The sequence below is a fragment of the Terrapene carolina genome, unplaced genomic scaffold (genome assembly GCF_002925995.2).
Source record: "Terrapene carolina triunguis isolate 2854851 unplaced genomic scaffold, T_m_triunguis-2.0 Scaffold23, whole genome shotgun sequence".
Classification (NCBI taxonomy): Eukaryota; Metazoa; Chordata; order Testudines; family Emydidae; genus Terrapene; species Terrapene triunguis.
The window spans coordinates 6,496,233-6,514,961 of NW_020664374.1; the positions used below are offsets into that span (position 1 = coordinate 6,496,233).

Sequence of the window (18,729 nt, forward strand, 5' to 3'; positions counted from 1 at the left end):
TTGGCGTGCTGGATGCCTATAGCCAATTGTCTGCTCAGCAGATTGGTTGAAGGTAGAAGTGAACAGGGACCAGGCAACCGCCATGTAATCTGACAGATTAGCTAGAGCTGAGAATCTGTTGCTGACATCAATACAAAACCTTTTGGCTAAACCTGGCACCCTGAGTGCATCGATATCAAATTCTTCTTCATCATGGCTTATCATTGGAGCATCAACACCATACGGGCGACCACTAGATGGTGATCTGTGTTCGCCTCTCATTCCGCACCATGATATACTCTACAGGAGGTGAAGAGACGCCTATCGCGTGTAATGATGTGGACCAACTCCTTCTGAGTGATGCCAGCATGAGAGATCCATGACATCTGGTGTATGCCACTTGAACCATGACCCAAGAATGGAAAGATTCTGGGAGGCACAGAATGTAAGCAAGAGGCGAGAGTTATCATTGCGTGTGCCTGAATCATAATGACCAATGACCTGTTCAAACCCAGTTTGCAGGGAGCCAGTAACTGCATTTAGGTCACCCAGGATCATGAGATTATCATGTGGAGGGACTGTGCATACTAGATGTTCCAATTGATCGTATAAATGATCTTTAACTGAGTCAACAGATTCCTCTGTTGGCGCATAGACTACTAGGACAATGAGGTAACCGTGCCGATGTTTAAGACATGCCGATGTTTAAGACATTTAAATAAGTAAATGAGGAGACATGGATGTCCATCATTGGAAGCTTTTAAAAACAAGTTGGAGAAACACCTGTCAAGGATGGCTGAGGTTTACTTGGTACTGCCACACTGCAGGGGGCTGGACTTACTTAATAGCTTCTCCAGGTCTCTTCCAGCCTTACATTTCTATGAGTCCATGATTCTGTGAGTGATTCAATTCATAGCCTCTCTGCTTAGCTTGACAACAGAGTGACCCATGAAATTATTGGTCTTTCCTGCCCACTAGGAACTACACTGACACGTAGTGACTCTTTGCAGAGAAGTCACTAAATGGTATTGGGTAATGACTAGGGTTGGGTGTGAATCATTGAATAGTCTGAAAGTGAAAATCTTCATATTTTATTACCAAAACAAAGACCATATTAAAATGATTTTTAATAACATTTTCTTTATTCAGCTTTATCATTGAGCCAAGACACCTGCTGTGAAAGACAAACTCATGTCTGACCATTACAAGGAAAGGGCTTTAATAAGATCTTGAAACCATTACTGTTTACAGTGATCCATGGGAGCAACAGTTCGGAAACTTCACCAAACAAATATTTTGAAACACAGCCACACTGATATGGGGAACAAAACTATTCTCCAGCTGAATACAATGAGCCAAATTAACCCCTGACTCCAGTGATGTTACCCTAGGGAGAAATTTGTAACAGTGGATTTAATCTCAATATCTGGGTAAAAGGAGGAGAGAAATAGACAGGAAAAGGAAGGCGGATAAAAGGATTTGTGCCCTTTAACTGATGTCTAGAGGTGTTAAAATGGTTTTAAGCCAAGTGATGTTGAGACTGAATTTAAACCAGCTCCTTGTGTGAACCAAATCTTCTTAAATGCAGCCTATTTGAATTCAACGGATTCCCGTGGAACATATTTTGATCCCATTGAAGTCAATCTTAAAACTATCACTGATTTCCAGGTGAGCATGAGTGAGGTAAACTGATGTTTAGGGACAGAGAGAGTTCTTCTGGAGGGGATATTTCAATGCTAGTTGCACTGTGAAGGGGTCAAGCTCTAACAAGTGTCTGAAAAGCAGCAGTCTGTAACTCTGATGGTAGTAGGGGTTACAGATATTTCTTGGAGAAGGGGCAGAGTGTATTTTTTGGTATCTTCAGTGTCACACATTTAAATATTCTGATAAACCCCTCTATGCTGGGGACATGTTCCTGGCACTCAGTCCAACTGGAATCACCTGGTTCCCAGTAGAAAATCCTGTTGCATAATCTATAACAATTTACACCACCCATCAAGTAGATTCTCCTCTGCCAACAAACCACACTAACAAAGGCAAATGTTTCTGGTAATTCTGGAATCATAACTTCCTGACACATTTTGCCATCTTCGTTGAGGAAAAAACATTTTGTACTAGACAGAAAGGAGACTTCTGTAGTGCCTCTTAGAGTCAGCTGTCTACCTTTTTCTTCACAGAACCCACCAATAACACAGATCCCATTATTCATAGAGATAGCAGCTGTTTCATAGCACTTAAAATCCAGAGGCATCTGAGTCCACATATCTAAGTTAATGTCATAGATCAGAATGCCGCTATAAACTAGCTTAGGTACTACTGCCAAAGCTTCTCCACCTATTAGGTACAACTTATTCTTCAGCACTGTGGAAGCAAAATATATCAGCCGAAATGGCAATTTGGAAATGGGAGTCCATGCCTTCTGCACCAAGTCAAAGGTCTCAGCAGAAGTGAGTCCGTGTCTGTCATTCCGTCCCCCAAGAGCATACAGCTTCAGGTTACAGGCTAGAAAGCCATGTGAATCCCGGGGCACAGACATGGAGGGGAGCTGTATCCATTGGCCAGTAAAAGAATTGTATTCATAAAGAGTGTCTGAACAAGAGCCATCTCGGTGTTTGCCTCCAGACAGGTAAAGCTTGTGCTCCACAGCTGTGCTGGCAGGATGTCTCAGGCATTTCAAACCTGGCAGCTTTTTCCACCTTCCTGTATAAGGATCAAAACAATCCATTCCAGAAAGCAAGTCAGAATCAATGTCAAACTCTGAATAGTCATTCTCCCCATGTTGAATCTTGTACCTGTGCAGCTCCATGCACACAATACACTCATCATACATACCCTGCCTCAGTCCCGCACTCTCCCACAGCCTTTCTTCCCCAACCAGTTGTTTCCACCACATCTGAACATCCCCATAAAGTTCTGAGTCTGCCTGGATCTCTGCAAGTGCTTCACCGGTCAGGAAAGGAAGGCGTATGTGCCTCATGAGCATAGAAAGCACTGGGAGGCGCTCGGCTGGTTTAAACCTCACCCAGCGTTGCACAGCCTGGTAGACAACCAGTTCAGAGGACACTACAAGGTCGTCCGAGGAGATGATGCTGGTCAAAGTGCTGAGGTCCAGACACATGAAATCATAGTCCTCAGAGATGGACCCAAAATTCAAGCCGATGTGGTGCATGGTTGCATGAAGAAGATCTTTGTGGTTGTGGGCATACGCCAGTGCATAAATCCCAAGGCAGTTCTCCATGGAAATATTCTTCACAAAGAATCTGGAAGAAATAACAAAGGGAATAAATGTCACTGAGGAGCTCCCAAGAAAGGTCAGTCTCCTGATTGTGTCAGATAATTGGTTGTCCCTGTATAGAGCATGGTGATTAATTGATTATTTGGAACTAGCAGTTCTAAAAATAACATTTAAAATTGCATTAGGTTGAACCAAAACAAAAAATCTGAAAATTTCAGTGAATCAAAAAAGTTGACAATTTTGGTTCGATTGAACAAAATGTTTCATTCAACTCAGGTTAGATTCACAAAATGGTGGGAGAAGGAAGCAGCTCCTGTCTAACTTTCAGCCTAGGGGTTAGGGCACTCACCCAAGCTATGTTCTTCCTCCTCTGGGTGGATTTGATCCTGGACAGAAAATTTGATCATTGGTCTTCTCTGTCTCAGGAGGGTGCTATAGCCACTGGCCTGTGGATGCTTTGGGGCAGGGTTCACTCAGTCTATCCTGTTGAAGCTGTTCTACCTTGTATACATAATTAAATAGTCCCTAGAGCAGTTGGGTTTCCCACCTCTCTGGAGAGAATCCTAACCTTCCAGCTATATGGTATCTGGGGTGGGTACCTCTCATTCTCTCGTGTTGAAGTTGAGCCACTGTATATCAATAATGTAATAATCATTGGGCCAGAGTCAGAAGTAGAATGATTCTATTAGTTCATTGCTTAGGCCACTCTCCTTAGATGTGGGAGACCTGGGTTCCACTCCCCCTGCTAAAATGACTATTTTATTGCTTACACAAAGTGGAATTCTTATGAAATTTGTGAATAGTTTTGGGTCAACCAAAATTTATTTTGTGGCGAATAAAGTATTTGTCAAAAATATTTCACTCAGCTCTCTATGTATGACTCTGGGTTGCTAGCTGTCTTGGTATCTGATACTGCACAAATAATACTTTGTCTATCTGCAGTACCCCAGGGAACTCAAGAACAAATATTTATTCATCAAATCTCACAACCCCTCTGTGAAGTCTGTCAGTGTTAGTATGAGCATTCTTTAATATGATAAACTGACATACAGAAGGGAAAATGACCTAACCAGGTTACAGAGGGGAGCAGTAGCAGAGCTAGGAATAGAACCCAGGAGTCCCCCACTTAATAACTTCCCTTATTAGACCACATGCCCTCTCCCAAACCACACAAGCTTCAATTGGGCTGGACATAAACAGTTCCCCATCTTCTAGAACAAATTGTTTCACTTGGGATAATTTCTAGGAGTGATTCTTCACTGCCCAACTTTCTCACACACATGGGTGGCGGGTATTGCAGGCCAGGGGAGGCTAAGCCCTGAGGGGAGGCTCTGCCCTGAGGCGCCCTCCTGCTTGCCACTTCCCCTTTGGCCCCTGCCCAGGCAGGCTGCTTCTCTTCTCGGAAGTGGGCTGGGGCTGGAACTTGGGGCAGATAGGGCCATCCAGCACTAGGGGACCTCCAGGTGCTCAGAGTGCTGAAGGCATACCGTCCAGCGCTCTGGGGATGGGGGCGCTCGGGTGGGGCGGCCCAGGGCTAGGGAGTGGGGGCTGACAGCTGCTGGGGGAGGGAGGGTCTCCAGGAGGAAGGGGAGTGGAAGAGGTAGGGGAGGGGAGCGGCGGGGCCTCAGGCAGAAGGTGCAGTGCCAGGGGCTAGCTGCCCATGCTTACACACTGTATAACATGGTCTCATGAGATTTTGGGGCAAGACAAAGTTCCTTGAAACTGCGACAAAACAGGCAGGGCACCCTTGACTATTTTATGTTAATGTCATGCTGATACCAAATTGAAAACTCTAGGGATGGACACCCTATATTTAATCTACAAACTTTATACAACATGGAAAGGGGCAGGTCACACTTCCCCCACACATTTACTGCCCTTTTCCACTGTGCTTCAAACCTGTCCCTGGATAGAGCCCTTCCAGATTTCACAGCACGTGCAGGCCTTGGTTTGTCTTCTGCTTAACTGAAAACTGGTCTAATTGTTCTGGTGTTTTGTATGTTCTACTCAGAACTGAATTTGACTCAACAACTTAGAAGTCAAATCCTCTTTGATCCAATATTCTTATCACTGGGTCATTCAGCTCCTCTACAATAGAATTTTTCAAAATGTTTATGCAGGAATCAGGCCAGATGTGTTGATTTTTAAATTACATTTTATTGAAATGCTTGTGTTGCATCTGTGAGAGGTTTTCCCAATACATAAATAATGGAACCAATCTATACCCAAACAGCACGTATAGACCCTCACAAACAATCTTATATCACACCCACCCTAAGTACAAGGAGGAGACGAGTGAGGTCATTGTGAGTTACCTGCTAATGATCTCCTCTAGTGGGAGGATCTGGAGCCTACTGGATGCGATAAACAACTCTTCAGCAGTCTCTGCAGTAAGTGATATCTCCTCTAAATAGAGATAATTCAGCATGCTTTGGATGATGGAGGGGGCTATAGCCTTGAGCAAAACTTCCCCATCCTGGGACTCTTTGAAGGAGTTGGTGAACATGACCCGGAAGTATGGGCTGACTGAGGCCAACAGCACCCTGCACCAAGAGACGCAACTGTGCTAAGAGATTACATGTGGTATTTGCAACCAGTTCACTTCTGGGGGCTCTGATCTCATCAGCTCTCTCCTAGTTAAGCAGGGAAGGGCTTGTTTAGTATTTGAAGGGGAGATCTCTGAGATAACTTAGGGTGCTCCAGGATATGGTGAAGGTTAACTCAATAGGAAGGTCTCTTCCTCCAAAGTCAGCATTAAAATTATTTTCTCCATATGATGCTAGTGGGAGTTGCTGTGCAGCAGGAGGTGCTATCCTTGGGATGGTACATAACGCCAATGTTGTGATCACTTGTGGGGTACTGGGAGTGACACAGACGCCAGAAAAAAAAACTATTTGACTTTGAGATCTTGGGGGGCAGTTTAGGGGAAATCCAGATTTTTAAAATGTAAATAGGAAAAATTTTATCTAAAAACATAACCCCCCCAATAAATATGGGACATGATGGTGCATTTTTATATCCTGTTTAGAGGAGAGCTGTACTTTCTGTGGAGATCCCAAGGGACATAGATAGGTAGGATACTGTAAGAGTAGGGGAGTTGCCTTGTTGCCTTTGGGAAATTTTCCTTCCCCTCCACCCCCCAGAGTTTTACCATGTGTTTTGCACCTGTTGGCTGCATTTCATTTCTAGGTGAAATGTTCCCTGTAGGATCTTTTGTGATGAAAGGTGCCATTTATACAGATTAGATACTGTTCTATTATTAAGTCTTTTCATGCTGCTATGAGTTCTGTATACTAAAATAGGTTGCTTCACCTCCCCAAGTAAATAACTTCTTCTGTCCTGTTTCAACAGTATGTAGTTTCTGGTTCTTATATCCAGAAGCTACTAGCATGTTGAATTCAGCATGGAGCAGAAACCCACCTGTGACAGGGAAACCTCCTTCCTTCAACCACCAGTGTAGCATCACAGAACTGCTGGTTGAGATACATCTGCTTTAAACCTGCAGGAGTGGGGAAAACAAAGCCAAAACCTTGATCAGAAATATGCAGGTAGAAAGAAATGACATCTTCTACTAGAAATATTTAAGGACTAATACCTTATCTCAGGGCAAATGAACTGATAAGGAACCAACAGTCATTCAGATCGAATAACCATTTGGTGGTCTCTGTTGGGAATTAGTTTGATGGGTCTCAGTCCAGTTCCAAGTGAACAGGAGTCAACATCACAAAAAACTGGAACTAGTCACCTGGCCTCCCTTGCTGGCAGGTACAGCAGAGAGCCCAAACTCTGAAAGGGCCCTCCAGAACAGGGGTGAAATGCAATGGCAGCACACAATATGTGTGAATCGAATCTTTCAATGTTGCTGATGTTGTGCCATAATTGCTCTGTGTGTAAACGACCTGTAGAGCTGTCAGCCAGCATCTTTACCAGCATCAAATCCACATGCAAAAAAAGCGAAATGGGAAAGATAGCTTCTATCCCAGTTCGTTTTGTGGACACTGACTGCAGCCTCAGCCATTCAGTAGCCTCTGGATATCACAGAATGTTACACTAAAGGGACCACTCCTAACTCATATCACTCATCAGAGCAGCAAACCTACCCTGACTCACAAAGCTTCCCAGGGACTGAGGTGCATCTTGGGTGTCATCCTTTTCATTGTCCACATCCATTAGGGAATCCATTATTCCAACCACTGAAATGGATTTAGGAATCTACAAGACTGAAATATCCCCTTGGGATCCTCAGAATCACCAACCAGTCCTGCCAGGAGTTGAAATAGGAGAATTCAGTAACCCTGATTGTTACACACAGAGTCAGCTCCTTAAACAGCCTTTCTCTGAAGACACAATGTCAGGGGAAGTAGCCTGTTTGAAGTAAAGAGGATGGGTGGTCCAGTGGTTAGGCCATTACGCAGGGACTTCGAAGGCCTTGGTTCAATTACTTTCTCCACCACAGACTTCCTGCATAAGTTCAAGGAAATTATTTAAATTGTTTGTGCCTCAGTTCTGCATCTGCAAACAAACAGCAAAATAACAAATAGGGATAATAGGGTTGTTATGAGGATAAATACACTAAAGAGTGTAAGGTGCTCTGATACTACCACTTCCCAAGGGCATAGTGAGGGACTGTTCCTTTGATCCAGCCTCAGCTCATACTGCAACCACCTCCTTAATCAGGACAAATCCTAACTATAGACTGTTGGTTAGTCCTTGGCTTGGTATAAACCAAAATCCTTATTTTGCTTTTAGTCATTCCTTACTCAGCAAACTCTTGTTGAGACAGTGCAAAAGGGGACTGAGTCCAGACTGAGTCAGAATCTCAATGTTTGACACATTGGGATACAGCATGAGAGAGAGACAATGCCACCATGAGAGCTGGACAAATACTGCAAACAATTATCAGGAATATCTGTTTACATTCGTAAATTCTCTTTGGATGTGTTTGTGTTTCTTGTGTTCGCTTCCCACAAACATTCAGTTGATTGATTTTGACTAGTCCAAAAGCTCCTGGGAATTTATAGCTCAAATTTCAAATTAAGCTCAAATTTTAAATCTGAAAAGCAGAGTCACGCCTACCGAAATAGGCAACAGTATTATTTCTCAAATTTTGAATATCAAAGGATAGACCAAAGGAAATTTGAGGAAAAAATTAGAAAATTCACCAATCTCTGAACAGAAAGAGGCAAAATTTACAAAATACTTTGTGTTACAAATTATTCATTCAATTCTAGTCATAACATATAGCTGCCCTGTCAGCATTGTCTTCGTTGCTTCCTAGACTTCGCCTCTCCACGCATGAATCCAAACCCCTCAGCCTCTCTGCTACGATTCTGTTGTGTCTGTCTTTCCACCGCAGAAAACTAATGGCTGAATCCAAACAAATAAAAACAGAGCAGATGTAACAACCCAGCTGGAGCCTGGTCTCAACTGCCCCTCACAGAACCCAGAACCGCACATTCCATTGGGTTGGCTTTAAAGTGGCAGGAGCCTCACAGCAGAAACAGCACAAATTCCATTTCCTCTCCCTGCAGGATATGTTACCTTGCAGTGAAACCCTGGAACTGCTTGGCTATTGCAGAAACATCTAAGGCCTGGGGTAGTGCAATTCCGTTTGGATGGCCTGATGCCTGTGGCTCTCTTATGCCATTCCTGAGTCCGATGGACCTTGTTTCAGGGAACAGCTGTGGTGAGACCTTGACAAGGATAAAACTGGTGTCAGGTCACTTGTTATCATTACATTTTGTATTGTGGTAGTCCCCAAAAGTTCCAGCTCCATAATGTTAGGTACTTGCAGCGAGGTCCACAAAACAACTTAAATGCCTAACTGCCACTTTAGGTGCCTAAATCCAACATTTAAGCACCACGGAGAGCCTCAACCCCCCAACCCAGCTGCAACCTAACACTGTAGATGCCTACATTCCCTAGGCACCTAAGTTTCTGCCAGTTAAGTTCCTTAAGTGGCTAAGTTTCTGCCAGTGGGCATACATAAAGCTGCCTAATTCCTGACACTGCTGAGCCATTTCTTTCCCTAGCACACACCTACACTCTGGTGGCATTCTCAAACTAGGCATTCCCCCACATATCTTGTCAATGAAGTCAAAGAAGGAAAGAGAGAGAGATTGATTCTATAACTCAGTGTCTAGGACTTTCACCTGGAATATGGAAGAACCAAGGTCAAGTCCCTGCTCTAATTAATATTTAATTATTTATACAAAGTGGAACAGCTTAAACATTGTATCCATGTGTAGTGGGGTGGCTACCCCACTCTCTGAATTTGGGCTGCAGCAGGCCAATGGGCCTGCACAGACAGAGAGCCAATCAGGGAAGGCCTTATAGGGAACCAATCAGGGCCCAGATTGGAGGGAGCCAATCAGGGCCAGGCTCAGCCCTATAAGAAGGCTGCTCAGGACAGGAGCAAGCAGTCTATCCCAGGCCTTTGACAGGGGAAGGTCTGTCTCCAGGCTGGGAGACTAGCACCTGGGACAGCGCAGTGCTGGGCAGGCCCCGGGGGAGCAGAGGGTAACTCCAGCCTGGAGTCTGTCAGGTTGCAGGCCCTGAAGGGAAGGGCCTAGCCGGTGCTAGGGGCTGAAGGGGAAGTGGCTCAGGGATGTGGCCAGACGGAGGGAGAGAAGGAGGGCAGGATGGCTGCCACTAGAGGGTCCCTGGGTTGGGACCCAGAGTAGTGGGTGGGCCTGGGTCCCCCCCTGTCCCCCTTGCCTTATACCTGGCCGATGGAGCAGCCATCTAGAGCTGCACCAATCCCCTGCCAAGAGGGGAGTGACTTTGAGGGTGCAGTTGGCCACATTGACCAGGATGCAGAGAGGCAGCTGACTGACACCCTCCCCCCCCCCCCGGAAGGGGGCGAGGATGGACTAAGGGGCACTGCCGGAGAGCAGTGGCTCGAAGAGGACGCTGCGAGCTTGGGAGCAACGTGGGTCCGGACACGCCAACTGAGGGCGACACGATGGACGGGACACCACCAGGAGGGGGTGCTCCACTGGACAGAGCTAATTCCCGAGACAACCAGTAGGAGGTGCCAGGTGGTGAGTCCCAACCCCGTCACACCATGGAGGACAAGCATTGCAGGAAACGCACAGTCAAAACAGGGTTGCCACAGATGTGGCTTGCATCATGCAAAGCAGTAAGGAAGATATTGACAAAATACCACAAAATATACCACTTTTCACCAATATGCCACACTGGCAAACAGAAAAGCACAGGGCATACAATGCATAAAATTGAAGAATATCTCATGGGAGAGGAGTTTCACAAGGACACAGTGTGCTTTTAGGCTACAATACAGAATAAGGACAAGGATAGTGATGAATAAAGCCTGGCACCTAGCACACAGGGTCACAAAGCCACTCACTCAGCTTTGGCCTGGCTACCTCCCATCATCACGACAGAGGGGAGGCCAGGCCAAACCTGAGAAGTGCTGTGACCCCATGTGACAGGTCACAATGCCTAGACTAGGGACCCCATGAGACAGGGCAGGCACATTCTTCACCCCCCTTCAGCACAAGGCCTACCACACACCTCACCTGGGACCAAGACCCAACCTGCCTCAGAACCCTCCCACCCTGAGCAGGGCCTGACTCCCATGGGGGTGGGGAGGGATGGATAAAACAAAATAACAAGAAATGCCCAAAAACTAAATGAAAATTATAAAAAGATTTTCCTGGGGCTCTAATGTTGAAGCATATGTAACTATTTTTTATAAGTCCAGAAGAAATAGACATGAAATTGAAAATTGACCCTGGGACTCAAGTAAACGTCATCCCTGAGTCAGAATATAGGAAGAATTTAGCACCCACTATGACACTAACTTTACCTATGTCAGTGCGACTAGCAGTATTTGGAGGGCATCCACTCCACATAGTGGGGATATGCAATGTTAAATGCAAGTACAAGGAAAAAATGTTAGAATCTTGATTTCTGTATAATAAATATGCCAGCAAAGCCAGTATTAGGATTGACAGTTTTAAAGTCATTACACCTGATAAAAATCCTAATGTCAGTGGAATCCATACAAGGACATCTCAAAGCAGAGGAAATTAAGAAAAGATTTCCTGGTGTGTTTAAAGGCAAGGGATGTCTACCAGGACATTACATAATTAATCTATCTACAAATGCAGTTCCAGTAGTGCATGCATCATGATGACTGCCATTAACCATAAGGTCCAAAGTGAAAAAGGAACTTCAGCATATGGAAATGCTAGATATAATTGAAAAGGAGGAGGAACCATCAGACTGGGTTAGGTTGATGGTTGCAGTAGAAAAGAAAAAAACACTGGGGTGATCCAGGTTTGCACAGACTTGCAAGATCTGACAAAAGTAATAATGCAGAAATACTACAGCCTACAATCCTAAATGACATCACTCACAAACTATCTGCAGGAAGTGTATTCAATGTACTAGATCTGGATATTGGCAGATCAGACTGGACAAGCAAATTAACCACTTTCAACACTTTGTGGGGAAGGTGGTGCTTCAAAAGTAAGCCCTTTGGCATGTCCTCTGCACCATATTCAGAAAAAGGTGCCTGAAACACTCCAAAGACTGACAGGAGTTACAATCATAATCAATGACATTCCTGTATGTGGCAGCACCAGAGAGAAGAGACAACAGAGTTACAACTAACACAAGCACAATCACAATGACACTATGGCTGTGCCTACAAATACAACAAGCAACACTCACTCCAGATAAGGGAGAAGATTTAAACCCAAAGAGTGTAAGTACTATAATACCTCCTAATGCTGTTATTGAGCAGGAATATTTGTAATGGCATGTCTGAATTTCTTTTGTTTATGGGGGTAGTGGTGGGGGGGGAGTATTGTAATCATGCACAGTTATAGAGCTGATACATTGCCCCTTTAAGTGAGACACAGAAAGTGACTGATAAACTCTGTGTGTGTGTGTGTGTGCACTGAGCTATGCTGCTGAGAGAAGTGTGTTTTGGCAAAGTCTTGTTAATAACAGCCTGGTTAGTTTACCCTGTCCTGTGTGGACCTTCATTCCTGGGAGCAGTCCAACTGAAGGCAATACAGCTTCATCAGGAGAGGCTGAGAGACACGTACCCAAGAACAGTCAATAGCCTGGTGATTGGTGCACTCACATGGGATATGAGACACCTGTTTCAAAGCAGGCGGATATGAGACACCTGTTTCAAAGCAGGCAGAGCAAAGTTTTGAAAACAGGTCTCCTTGATCATAGGTGAGTGACCTAATCATGGTGGATCTCTTTCTCTCTCTCTCTAGCTTTTTTGTGAGAAAGGGCTGACCTGGCCAAATCCCAGGAGAGGGTTCATGGCTGAGAATTTAGAGTGGAGAGGTGTGCTCAGAGGCCACCTACTGGATCCCATTCAAATTCTGGTCAGAGGAGGACTTGTAGCCCAGTGCTGTGGAAGACCCAACTTCAATTCCCCCCTCTGCCTGAGGGGGACAAGTTTTGAACAGGGGGTCTCCCATCTCCCTTACGAGCATGCTGTCACCACTGAGCTAGGGATCTCAATCTCTCCTGTTAAAGCTGTTCCACTGGGTATAACCAAAGAGTCATTGAAGTAGGGGTAGTTGACCCTGGGTCTTCTAGTGAGTGCCATAACCACCAGATTACAAAGTCATTCTCATGCTCAGTGTCTTTTTGGCCCAATGACTCTTTGTATTTGTACACAGTGGAACAGCTTCAACAGGAGAAATTGAGAGAGCCACACATCAGACTATCTCACAGCTCAGAGGTATGTGCACTACCCTGCAAGCTAGAATTCAAAGTGGGGTCTCCTTCTCCCCCTCAGGTAGGGAGGGGACTTGAAGCTACGTCTCCAAGTAAGGGCTCTAATCACTGGGCTACAACTACTAAGGCAGACAGCTCCAGCTGCTTTTGTATGGAGTGAGACCAGTGCCTAATTCATTCTCACAAGAAACAGCTTAGGTGCCTAAACTTCCTGACTCCAGGAGAGGGGCTCCTGGTTGTGTCACTTGCCAAGATAGGGGTCTCCCTGCAGCCTGGACTTAGGCACCTATCTCCAGGAGCGGGGTCGGGCTTAGCACACACCCATTTCAACATGGGCTAGCTAAGGCTGCTCCTTGACTAGAGTGCTGTCTTTTGTGGATTGCATTCTTAGGTGCCGATATCTCCCCATGCATTGTATAGGGGGCCTAACTCGGGCTTTGTAGATTGCCTTAATGTTCCAGTGGTTTTTGTAGTGCCTAAAAGTTAGGTTTTGCAACACTGAGCATTGCAACATTTAAATCCCATTGTGGATCTAGGCCTTAGCCTCCATGTGGCTCAGTTCCTCATCTGCAAAAAGAAGATAATGGTACTTCCCTACCTCATAATCGTGTTGTGAGGATAAATGCATTAAACACAGGAAGGTGTGCAGATGCCACAAGATACAGAGAGCTTTGACAGAGTAAGTGCATATAGTGCAGGATATGGAACTATATTAATAAAATAATCCTTTAGCATCTCAAATTATTAGATTATGTATCACAAGGGAAATGAATGCATGGAAGCCTGGTGTGTTGGTTTGTTTTTCAGGGAATTGTGACAGTCTGCTGAAGACATGCTTTGCTAAAGAAATACCTTACTGCAGCTCCCTGACCTTTTCAATAGTCTGTATTTTCATTGCCTGGCCTGTTTATATATTCCAGACATGTTTGTTGGGCATTCTCTGCTTTACTTGAGGTTTTTGATCATAGAAAATGCTTTGTTTCTCACAACAAACTCTTTTATGTCCATAAAAGTATGTTAGTTTAGGCTGAACCAGTCAATCAAAATTTAGCATTCCGGAAAGGTCAGATTTCTGCCATTATTCACAGAATATATTTAGCATTCATATTCTAGGATAAATTGTTTGAGTGACAAGGACAATAAACTATATAAAAAGGAGACAAATGAATTCACTGTAGCCTTTGATGTGAATACAGAGCAAAATGTGACTATTTTTGACATAGACTTATAGAAGTGCTATTGTGGAGACTGTGCAAGCATGGTCTTGGACAAATACAGACCCCAGAGCTCAGTCTTAGTAGCTGGGCTGGGTACTGGGGAGATACATGGGGGGACAGGATGAGGAAACCTTGACTTTAGTAAATCTCGATTTTTAGCAAAGCTTTAGATACGGTCTCACATGACCTTCTCATAAACAAACTAGGGAAATGCAACCTAGATGGAGCTCCTATATGGTGGGTGAAAAACTGATTGGAAAACTGTTCCCAGAGAGTAGTTATCAGTGGTTCACTGATATGCTGGAAGGGCATAATGAGTGGGGTCCCGCAGGGATCAGTTCTGGGTCTGGTTCTGTTCAATATCTTCATCAATGATTGAGATAATGGCATAAAGAGTACACTTATAAAGTTTGGGGATGATACCAAGCTGGGAGGGGGTGCAAGTGCTTGTGAGGATACGATTAAAATTCAAAATGATCTGGACATGGTCTGAAGTAAATAGGCTGAAATTCAATAATGACAAATGCAAAGTACTCCATTTAGGGAAGAACAATCAGCTGCACACATACAAAATAGGAAATGACTGCCTAGGACAGAGTACTGCAGAAAGGGATCTGGGGGCCATAGTGGATCATAAGCTAAAGATGAGTCAACAGTGTAACACTGTTTCCAAAAAAGCAGACATCAGTCCGGGATGTATTAGCAGGAGTGTTGTAAGAAGACATGAGAAGTAGTTCTTCTGCTCTACTCCACGCTGATTAGGCCTCAGCTGGAGTATTGTGTCCAGTTCTGGGTGCCACATTTCAGGAAAGATGTGGAGAAATTGGAAAAAGTCGAGAGAAGAGCAACAAAAATGATTAAAGGTCTAGAAAACACGACCTATGAAGGAAGATTGAAAAAATTGGGTTTGTTTAGTCTGGAAAAGAGAAGATTGAGAGGGGACATAACAGTTTTCAAGTACATAAAAGTTTATTACAAGGAGGAGGGAAAAGAATTGTTCTTCTTAACCTCTGAAGATAGGATAAGAAGCAATGGGCTTAAATTGAAGAAAGGGAGGTTTAGGTTGGACATTAGGAAAAACTTCCTAACTGTCAGCGTGGTTAAGCACTGGAATAAATTGCCTAGGGAGGTTGTGGAATCGCTATCATTGGAGATTTTTAAGAGCAGGTTAGACAATCACCTGTCTGGAATGGTCTAGATCAGTGCTGGGCAACCTGTGGCTAGGATGACCAGATGTCCCAATTTTATAGGGACAGTCCTGATTTTTGGGTCTTTTTCTTATATAGGCTCCTATTACCCCCCAGCCCCTGTCCCAATTTTTCACATTTGCTGTCTGGTCACCCTACCTGTGGCCCGAGGGCCACCTGTGGCCCATCCGGGTAAGCTGATTGCGGGCCGCAAGACATTTTATGGACATTGACTATCTACAGGCACAGCCCCCCGCAGCTCCCAGCGGCCATGGTTCACCGTTCCCAGCCAATGGGAGCTGTGGGAAGCGGCGGGCTACAAGGACGTTCTGGCTGCTGCTTTCTGCAGCTCCCATTGGCCAGGAACGGTGAATCATGGCCCCTAGGAGCTGCCTGCAGATGGTCGACATCTGCAAAATGTCTCGCGGCCCACAATCAGCTTACCCTGATGGGCCACATACGGCCCATGGGCCACAGGTTGCCCATCACTGGTCTAGATAATACCTAGTCTTGCCATGAGTGCAGGGGACTGGACTAGATGACCTCTTGAGGTCCCTTCCAGTCCTATGATTCTATGATAAACCTACCCCAGTGCTGAATTAGTATTCCCCTGCCCTTCCCTCCAGTGGAGGAGGATGGAAGAATCCACACAGAGGCAGATCCCACATCCTGCCCTGCTCTACCTTTCTGAGAGCTGCAGAATGCCTACTTTCTGGGCTCTCCATGATGCAGTAGGTTTGCATCTCTTGAATGGCTCCCTCATGCAGTGGTTCTGCTTCACAGGTCCCTCCACAACCCATTAATATTCAGAAAAGCCTGCCCTATGGGAAAGGTTTGCAGAAACTTAAGTCCAAGCTCTTTTGATGATCAATAATATAGTCCCTTGATAGCGAGACATGGAGCAACTGAAACCTTCTCAGGGAGCACATTGTGTAAAATATTCAAGAAAAGTATGATTAAAATGCAATATATACTCCTATTAAAGACATATATCCAATGTAAACACTCTCTGAGAAAATATGAGAGAGAATTTTGACCACTTCAGAATTTAAAATGGGCACTAGAAATCAGTGCATAGCTGGAGAAAATATGTATGAAGATCATTTATTTTTTCCCCTGACTGATATTAAGAGCATATAATTTTCTTAAGTATATTTTAGACCCAATTAATAATGTGTATATAAAGGGAAATTATTTTGTATTTTCCATATACTTGCTCCATCAATATTCAGTATATCATCTTGTGACTGACCTCTTATACTGTGTTTGGCACAGATAGGAAAATTCATGGATAATGATTGAATGTCATAAAGATCCATCATCATATACTCAAACGCTTAGCATTTACCTGTATGTCAAGTCCATGCCCTGTGATTTGCAGGGCCACATTTTAAAAATGACATTCATATTCCTTCTAAGCTTATACCAGGTCACCACACAGGTACTTCTGCAGCCACATGAGTGCACGTTCACTACTCGTATATCCTAAGAAATACTAAAGAAATTTAATTCTCAGCTTTTAAGAGTCAGCAGTTCAAAAGGTTATTTAGTTTAGATTTCACATTCAGCCGCACACTAACAAAACCAGGATTTGCAGCAAAATTTGCCATGAGATGATATTTTGGCCAGACAAATAACATTTCTGGAGCCTTTGGTACTTTTACCGGAGAAGTGGGGTAGAAATTTAGTCTGCTTTCCACCTTCACGCTCCAACTTTAATTGCTTTTCTTCAAAAGATTCCTATAGGCCTGCTTCAAAAGAATAGAGATTGGTGTTCTTCCTTTGATCTTGTTTTCCCTTCTGATTCCTGGTATATTTAGCTGCTTTATTCACCTGTTCACTCTCAATGGAGGTCTTTGTTTCAAACAGATTTGCCTTCTGATTTAGTGCTTAATTTAACTCATTTATCTTTTCTTCTTCTTTTTTTGGCTATACATTCACACTTCAGAGATTTTTTTTTTTTAAATTTTTATCAAGGTGTGAGACTGGCATATAACATATTCTACGACAATCTCAAAGTACCACACAGCCACAATATTAAGACACTCTTAAATATATGTTAGATTTAAAAAGAAGATGTACATGTTTGAGGAAAAAAAGGATTGGAAGGAATTAGAAGCCAAATAACAATTGTGATCAGTTGATCTATTAAACTAGAATGAAAGTACTTTTGGCTGGCTAGGTTGAAATATTTTGTTGTATTGTATTGTCCCATGAATAAAACAAAATCAGGGGGTTTTATATATGTATTGTTTTCTTACCCTTCACTCTCAAGGTTACTACAAAAACTGAGGGCTTATCCACATGGAGAAAATGACTGACAGAACCTTAGTGGAATAGCTTATTCAGCTATGCTAGTCAGCTTCCCCATGAAGACAAGATCTCAGGGTTGCAGTATTTATGTTCTTCGCACTAAGGTTTTTCAAGCCCTGATAACAACTGCAGAGGAGCTAACATCACACGTAGTAATGGCCATCTTTTCTCTTTATCAGACACACTTATAATCTCAGACAGGAATAATTTGTCCAAAGTACTGATCATTGATCTATTGAGTGGGACCTATTGTATTAACAGTAGTCAAGAAACTGCTGCACTGTTGTTATTTATTCCATACAAAAGTCTATATTGAAACAACTTTGATGCTGGAAAGTCAAGTGCTCAGAAGATCAGAAATGGTAAAACTGAGGTGGCCTGTGAAACCTTAATTCAACCTCCTTGTACATATGGATTATGACACACTACCTAATTATATGATCTCATGCTATTTGTTCCACAGGACCATAACTCATTATTACCCAGGAAGAAGAAGATTCCTTCCCACATGCAACCATAAAAGAGCTGAATGTGTAAATGGTGTTTTGGTTTGGTGGCTGAACTGAAAATTCGGGGGAGAGGGGTCCGACTGGATTGAACTGAAATTGATTTTTTTCCCACTAAAAGAAAAGAACCGAAAACATTTTGTTTGGGTCAAATGAAATGTTTCATCATCATTTCAAAATGGCATTTTGAAATGTCCATTTGAAATGTCAGTTCATTTTGAAACAAAATGTCCAGACAAACTGTATTGACTTTCTCTAATTTCCCCCCCATTTTTTTATACATCTGAAATGTTTCAACAAATTCGACCCAAACTTACTATTCATCCAATAAATTTCACCCAGCTCAAAGCTATAGTATTGCTCTATGTGGGTGCTCTGAATCACTGAGTGAGGGCCAGTGGAGGTTGGGAGCGGGTGCAGTGCTGTGAGGCAGGAGTTGGAAGATACCATTTAAAGTTTCTGGCTCATACAGATGCTGTTGTAGTATTTTCTGTAGTTTGTGTCAGCCAAAACTGGACTGATTTTCACAAATACCTACATCAAAAGGCACTTATCTGACT

At 43.7% G+C, this 18,729-nt stretch overlaps 1 protein-coding gene across 1 annotated transcript; it reads right to left on the bottom strand.

Annotated features, from left to right (window-relative positions):
• Positions 1-1,792: 1,792 nt before the first annotated feature.
• Positions 1,793-7,396, bottom strand: LOC113406175 (kelch-like protein diablo). Its single transcript, XM_026649271.1, has 4 exons — positions 7,315-7,396; positions 6,635-6,713; positions 5,530-5,757; positions 1,793-3,239 (listed from the first exon to the last, which is right to left on the bottom strand). The coding sequence occupies exons 1-4, from the start codon at positions 7,394-7,396 to the stop codon at positions 1,793-1,795; spliced, it is 1,836 nt and encodes a 611-aa protein (XP_026505056.1).
• Positions 7,397-18,729: the final 11,333 nt, after the last annotated feature.

Excerpts from the sequence above, each read along its gene's own strand:
- LOC113406175 (XM_026649271.1), bottom strand. The coding sequence starts at position 7,396 with ATGGATTCCCTAATGGATGTGGACAATGAAAAGGATGACACCCAAGAT. Across the intron at positions 6,714-7,314 it reads GGGAAGCTTTGTGAGTCAGG|GTTTAAAGCAGATGTATCTC; the intron begins GTAGGTTTGCTG and ends CCACTCCTGCAG. Across the intron at positions 5,758-6,634 it reads AGGAGGTTTCCCTGTCACAG|GGTGCTGTTGGCCTCAGTCA; the intron begins GTGGGTTTCTGC and ends CTCTTGGTGCAG.